This window comes from Eleutherodactylus coqui, chromosome 7 (genome assembly GCF_035609145.1).
Source record: "Eleutherodactylus coqui strain aEleCoq1 chromosome 7, aEleCoq1.hap1, whole genome shotgun sequence".
NCBI classification, from domain to species: Eukaryota; Metazoa; Chordata; class Amphibia; order Anura; family Eleutherodactylidae; genus Eleutherodactylus; species Eleutherodactylus coqui.
Window position 1 is genome coordinate 223,300,080 of NC_089843.1, and position 7,345 is coordinate 223,307,424.

At 46.3% G+C, this 7,345-nt stretch overlaps 1 protein-coding gene across 1 annotated transcript; it reads right to left on the reverse strand.

The window, feature by feature from the left end:
• Positions 1–510: 510 nt before the first annotated feature.
• On the reverse strand, positions 511–3,995 carry LOC136573686 (uncharacterized). Its single transcript, XM_066574949.1, has 7 exons — positions 3,932–3,995; positions 3,585–3,680; positions 3,316–3,458; positions 2,873–3,140; positions 2,502–2,680; positions 941–999; positions 511–671 (listed from the first exon to the last, which is right to left on the reverse strand). The coding sequence occupies exons 1-7, from the start codon at positions 3,993–3,995 to the stop codon at positions 521–523; spliced, it is 960 nt and encodes a 319-aa protein (XP_066431046.1). The 3' UTR covers positions 511–520.
• Positions 3,996–7,345: the final 3,350 nt, after the last annotated feature.

Here is a 7,345-nt window from a genome sequence, read left to right on the forward strand (position 1 = left end):
AGTGTGAGATCACCCTAACTCAGTGTGAGACCACCCTAACTCAGTGTGAGACCACCCTAACTCAGTGTGAGACCACCCTAACTCAGTGTGAGACCACCCTAACTTCAAATGCCCAAGACTTCCATCAGAAATCCTCCCAACAGGAACCTCGGACTCAGAGAAAGCAGTAGAAATGAAAGCTTCAATGTTTCTTGTAAGTTTTGAGAAGTGTCTCCAACAATGTTCGGAACATAAACCCATAATGAACCTTCTATAACAAACGTGTTTTCCATCTAGTGCCACATATTTGCATTGACACGCAGGCGCCTAGACTCAAGTGCCTTTGTTCAGGGTAGAAGTAGCTGAGCCTCTATATCTCAGGCCACTAGTGCTAAATCGGTCAGCCTTTGTAGTTGGCGGGCTTCACACTTTACATTATATACATAGCTGGTGACCAGACGATCCTCTGCTTCATGGACCGGACCCTTCATCTGTTGAACGTCCGTTATAGATGGAAGGTGCCCAGCAGGTTCCGGCACTGTTACATCTGGCATTTGCACGTCTTAATGGCTAAAACAGAACGCACGTGTCCATTTTTGCTTCTAAAAGTATGTGTTTCATATTCGTGAGGTATGCAGCCATTGCCTGATCCTTCCGCCCAAACCAAGCAGTGATCCCGATTCCGAGAATCCCTGAATGAAGCAGATATTAAATCGTTAGCGGCTCCGTGACAGATGGAGCTGTGGGCTACATACAAGTGCAACATAACACTGAAACAACAGCGCAGAAATAAGATCAGAAGTAAGTAAAAAGTTACATTGTGGCTTAAACAGTATAGAATCATTATTGTACTTCTCCGGCTGTCCACAAATGTCTATGGACCATTGAAGGACCATTTTAATTAGTACTGATAATACAATGAAATGAGATAGTGGGGAAGAGTCAAGACAGCTGTGCTTACCTGAGCAGACAATGGCTTCCCGATGAGCAGCCCCCCATGCAGCGGCCAACATCAATTTCCTAGAAGATTTACAAGATAAAGAGATGCAAATCACATCCCTCTCCGCATACAATACAAAAGAGAATGAACGGCTCTCATCTGCTTTAGCATCTCAACAAGCGTTCCTACACCCCAGAATCCCTCACACACAGCTGCGGGGGGCCGGAGGGCCGCGTCCAATAAATGATCCATTAACCTGCGTTTACACGGAACGGTTAGCATAAAAATAAACCGCTATGTCGTTTGAAATTGAACGATCATCATTCAGTGGAAGCACGGCCAACGATCGAATGATAATTCATTTGCTTATCATTCATTTCATGCAAGCATGAAAATCAGTGTTGTCTCATTCGCTAATCGTTCGGCTTGAACACTGATCATTCAATAGTTCTCATTCATTGGAACAGAAAGCAGAAAGATCCGGTTAAAAAAGGAATAAACAATGTATCTTTGTCTTAAGCTGGCCGTCTGATGAACTGCGTCATCGTTTGCTCATTCGCTCGGGCAGACAATTTATCGCTACGTGTAAAAGTACCCTTACAGTATTGTGACGGATTTGACACAGACCGGAATATTCTGCCGCGGAAATCTACACCAAAACCCACAAGTCTAACGTGCAGATTTTGATACAGATTTGTGTGAAATAAAGCCATTTAGAAATCCGCATCAAAATCTGCACGTTAGATGGGAATTTTGGTGTAGACCAGAGATGAGCGAGTAGTGCCTTGGCCGAGTATCTCCCCGCTCGTGTCCTAAAGATTCGGGGGCCGCCGCGGGTGACAGGTGAGTTGCGGCGGGGAGTGGGGGGTAGAGAGGGAGAGAGAGATCTCCCCTCCGTTCCTCCCCACTCTCCCCCGCCCCCCGTTGGCCCCCGAATCTTTAGAGACAAGCGGGGAGATACTCGACTAAGGCACTACTCGCTCATCTCTAGTGTAGACTTTTCCACGTGGCAGAATATTCCGGTACGTGTGAAAGCACATTGAGGGTCCTTGTACAGAGGCTGAAGTATGTCAATAGGCATGTGATTACATTGTTAGGTGGGCCAACAATCCCTGGTATGGCGATGAACGATCACCATTACAATTGTTGGTCCCAATAGACCCTCACAGAGCCATGTTCATGTCAGAATTGGACCACCTAAAAGGCCTTAAAGGAGTTATCCAGGCAGCGCCCGCCGAGATACGCTAGGGTCGGAGAGGAAGCAGGGCTCTAACCCCTGTGTAGTGGCCGGTGCTCATAATTGCAGGTTAATGGGACTCCAGCCTGCAATTACAAGCACTGACCACTACACAAGGGTCGGAGCAACGCTTCCTCTCCAACCCCGATGTGTCACTGCAGACGCTGCTTGGATAACCCCTTTAAATATACACAGGCATATATACTCATTAAACAAAGACACACATTATACACAGTGTATATAATATGTATATAGTACTTAACAAGCAATAGCCTTTTACTCTTCCAACTAAAAAAAATGACAATGAGCCATAATGAACAGATATGTGTTGCACAGATCCATTACCTTAAGTCTCTCCTCTTTGACAGCCTTGGCATTATATATAACTTCATAGTAATATTCCAGATAGCAGACCCTGTAGCAGTTCTCCTTCATTTCACATGTCTCCACAGTCTGCACTACTTCTGCTCCATTTGGACTCTCAACAACTACGGTGTCAAATTTAGTTGGGGCGCACTTAAGTCCTGCAAAGGTGTAGAGTGCAAGTTACTTACTGCAGATTACAGGTCAGAGGTCAGTGGGCAATACTGGCATCAACTAGTGCAACCCAATCCTGTAACCATAGCAGTGCCTGACACAACTAGCCGTACATAGGAACATACATAGGAAGTATCTTCATACTTCATCACATATAGACTGCCACATCTTAGGAATACCTGAACTAATTGTAGGACTTGAACATTTCCCAGTATCCACCGTTGACTCAAAGGGTGTGTCTGGGAAGAAGGTCTTAAGAAATGGCATTCGGAGGCATTCCTGCGGGGTGGAATTGCACTGGCAGTCTTCGATCACCTCCACTTCTTGAATTCCCTGGAATAGCAGAACCCGCTCTAGTCCAACCTTTGTTGGGTGGCAGCTGGTCTCTCGGGGGCACGATGGCTCCGAGGCGGATGGCAGCGCTGCGTCAGGCATTCTATCTCGCAACTATAACAATAGGATAGAAATACATGAAGAACAAGTACATGATGGAGGCAATTAAGATCAAGTACATTAAGTTGCTTCAAAAGAAAATGGAGTTTGAGGACCCAGACTGCAAAGAGTATCTAAAAGTTACAAATGTCAAAAAAGAACTAAAATAATGCAGAAGAATAATATGAACCTTTTTATTCTTCAGGAAATCCAGCATTGATGAATGCTTGGGAAGCCCAGGAAACCCTACATTGTACGAATTCAGTCTTTGGGGGCTTCCACAGTGGGACCTGCACAAGCCAACATCCACGCTTACAGGGCTGCCCGCTATATCTATGGGGAGACATGAACAATATTACTGCAGGCAGACAAGTCCTAATATGTACCATCTCTATATCAGCAAGCTTTATGAGATGCCCACAAGTCCTAGAGGTTGGTCACTCAGGCAGATGTACCTACCTCGTCCAATATAGACAACATTGCTTTGTCGTCTACAACATCCTCGCTCTGTAAATACGTTCCTTCTGTCGGTCGGCTTGTTGATGGCGCCATCATCTGCAGAACAGTCAGCTAGGTTACTTCACAGCAAACACTCAGGATCGTACGGCACACATGTATATGGCAGTGCTTAGCGGAACATTCTCACTAGACTATAGGACCCGCGACGGAGCAGGTCATCCTAGGCAGATAGTAATGGGATCTAGCCCAACATATTCCACAGAGCTTTACAAAACCAGAAGGAAGAAGAGAACCGAATCAAAGAACCAAACTCCAAGGGAACAAGTAGGGGCAATGGGAATACTTACAAGCCGCACAGAGGAAGCAAAGTAAACTGCAGATGTGGAGTCTCACTAGCAGTAAGTAATCCATGTCCGATTCCCAATATTGTCTCCAAGATACTGGATGGTTTTCTATCCTTGCAGACCAGATTTTATATCCTTAGGGAGACAGATCTTACATGTATATTGGTGCCAAGGCTACAATAAGAGGCCAGTAAGATTGCAATCTTAATGCAACACAAAAGTGGTGTCAAAACCCCTAAACTAATTGAATTTCCCCACTTAAATGTCTCTGAGACAGAAGTTAAGGTCCACATCAAAGGGTCGTTTCAAAGACCAAATGACCCCCTAAGGGTCTGTCATCTTTTGGTTGTATTTACCAGCTCAGCTTGAGGTGTGACTCCAAGACTTATGCCGGCCAAATGAAGCCTTAAGTAGCTTTCAGTCTCCTCCATTTGAAAAGGAAGAAAAGCTATTCTTAAACGCCATTCTTCTCTCCTTCTCAGTTGTCTTTTATCTGTGGTTAAAGAGCTTTCATGACACCTCAGTGTTTAAGTTCACAGCAGTCATCTGATAAACTGGGACTACAAGGGAGGTACCTGCTGTAACAAGGGATCTAGGGACTATATGAGTAATGGCTGCAAGGGGACCCGGCTATTACCCATAAACAGATGAGAGACATCAATATAATTAGAATTGGACCTTTTGTTTTAAAATTTGTATAAAATATGTCAAGTCCTTATGTCTCTTTTACACGGGCCAACAGTCGTTTAAACCAGAGGCGTAACTTGAAGCTCCCGGGCCCCGATGCAAAACCTGTAACGGGGCCCCCAACTATAATGCTTTACTTATAGTACTGGGTTCCCTATATGGAGAAGAGAGGCCTTATGGGCCCCCTAAGGCTTCTGGGCCCGGGTGCCACCGCATCCCCTGCACCCTCTATAGTCACACCCCTGGTTTAAACAACTCCTATGGGGAGCGCCGAGCGTTACACCGGATGAGAAGCCAGCGAGCCAACGGGGTTTTTCGCATTCACGCTAAACGATTATCCCTCACATTTGCTCGTTTAAACTAATTTTGAGTGATAATCGTCCCATGTCGATGGGCCGTTAGTTCCGTTGTCCAATTGGATTTGAAAACAATTACCTTGCAAACAATAGGCGAGAAACGACTTGAAAAAGGACCAACTACTTCTGTTGTCACTCTATGAAGGCGCCCTCGCTCGCTCGGCCGGCGGCCTCGGGGTTAATCATCTGTTTCACAAAATCATTGAGTTGCATTAATTCAATGCAAGTATTTCATTTCCCGTTGTGTATCTGTCATCTTCCTGAAGAGTAAAGACACCAACATTGTAGCGATTTGCCTCCATCCTTTTCACACAGTTGGGCTCATGCTATACTCTGTGCAAGCTGAAAGTAACATACGACACAATGATGCCAACATTAAAGGAGTATTCCGGCCTTTTACAATCAGGATAGGCCAGCAGTAGTTGGTCAATGGGGATCTGCCATTCGAGATCGCTGTCCATCAGCTGATCACCCGGCCCGCTGTTAGTGCATTGGGGCCGGACATTGTCATCAGTGGTTAGGGCAGGAAGTGAGAGCATCGGCTTCACTCCACTTAAATCAATAGGAGCGCTGCACTTCTAATACACTTCCTGCGCCTCTTATGGTCAGCATTGGATGTCTGCTCCTGACCATGAGAGGAGCAGGAAGTGTAATAGAAGCACAGTGCTTCATTAAGTTCAATGAGAGTGAAGCTGGCTATTACACTTTCCATCCCAAAACACTGATGACGGCGTCCGGCTCCATTGCACTGACAGCGGGCCCGATGTCAGCTGATGGACGGGAATCCTGAATGACGGATCCCCATTGATCAACTGCCAGAATCTCAGATTACTGAACTTCACAATTAATTTGTATAACTTTACTTGCCTGGACCCGCGTCTATGAAGCCATTCACATGGTGCGCTGGGATCAGGTTTTTGAATCGTCCACTGACGTCCATACCCATTTTTCTTCCACTCCTATTTGTGGCTGTGAAGAGCAGAGATGCCAATCTGCAGGGTGCAGGGTGAGGACCGCATGTAGTGCCCTGAAGGGGGCGTATGCGCAGTTCAACCAGCATTCTATGAAAGGGTCAGGACCGGATGTGGAGCTGCTCTGTACTCGTTTTAGTTCAGCTATGCCCTTCTTACACACAGGTGCCCAAAATTGTACACAGGGGGGCAGATTTATTATTGAAAATGGGCCAGTTTTCTGTATGATGTGTGTTAAATAACACTACCCAACAGCATTTTTGCATCTGGTGTGCAATATATCAATTCTTGCGGATTTTTGGGTGTAGAATCCGAATTTACCTTTAGAAATGATGTATCACGTAAGGTTTTTATGTAATTTAGATTTTTTCAATTTTTTAAGTTTTTGAGTTTGTGCTCATTTTCTGGTGAATTATTTATATAAAATTAAGGCTGCATTCCCACAAACATATATCGGCTCGGTTTTCACGCCGAGCCTATATACGTCGTCCTCATGTGCAGGGGGGGGGGGGATGGAAGAGCCAGGAGCAGGAACTGAGCTCCCACCCCCCTCTCTGCCTCCTCTCCGCCCCTCTGCACTATTTGCAATGAAAGGAGGTGGGGCGGGGCTAAGTCCAGAGAATTAGCCCCGCCTCTCCCCATTGCAAATAGTACAGAGGGGTGGAGAGGAGGCAGAGAGGGGGCGAGAGCTCAGTTCCTGCTCCTGGCTCTTCCATCCTCCCCCCCCTGCACACGAGGACAACATATATCGGCTGGGCGTGAAAACCGAGCCGATATATGTTTGTGGGAATGCACCCTAAATCAGTGACTAACTAAACTCTTTATTAGAATGTAGCACACAGTGGATGAAGTTCTAAAAATGGTCACTAGATGGCAGAACAATGTAGTTGAGCAGGAAGGTTACCGACATGAGCCGATCTGTACTGCTGTTTAGTGTTTGCTGTAACCTGCATGAAGCCCTTCTCTTCATTCTTACCTCAGCAGATCGGTACTTTTTGAGTTTCATTCACAAATACATCACCAGAAAAACATGATTGAGTTCTGGGTGTTATTTTTTTCTTGTATTTAAAGGGGTTGTCTCGCGCCGAAACGGGTTTTTGTTTTTTTCAATAGCCACCCCGTTCGGCGCGAGACAAACCCGATGCAGGGGTTAGGCCTCATGTCCACGGGGAAAATCAGGCCCGCTCCGGATTCTCCATGGAGAATCTGCAGCGGGTCCCTCCTGCCCCGCGGACATGAGCGCTTAAAATAGGAATAAATGAGAATAAACCCACCTCCCATCTGCTCCGTTTCATCTCTTCGCCGCGGCGTCATCTTCTCTGCGTCGCGGCCGGATCTTCTTTCTTCGGCTCGGCGGATGCGCATGATGACGTCGGTGACGTGCCCCGCGCATGCGCCGGCCC

Bases quoted from the DNA above. Each gene is read 5' to 3' on its own strand.
- LOC136573686 (XM_066574949.1), bottom strand. From the start codon at position 3,995: ATGGATTACTTACTGCTAGTGAGACTCCACATCTGCAGTTTACTTTGC. The intron at 3,141-3,315 runs GTTCATATTATT...CTATTGTTATAG, and splicing joins ATTTCCTGAAGAATAAAAAG to TTGCGAGATAGAATGCCTGA. The intron at 672-940 runs GTAAGCACAGCT...TGCTTCATTCAG, and splicing joins GGAAGCCATTGTCTGCTCAG to GGATTCTCGGAATCGGGATC.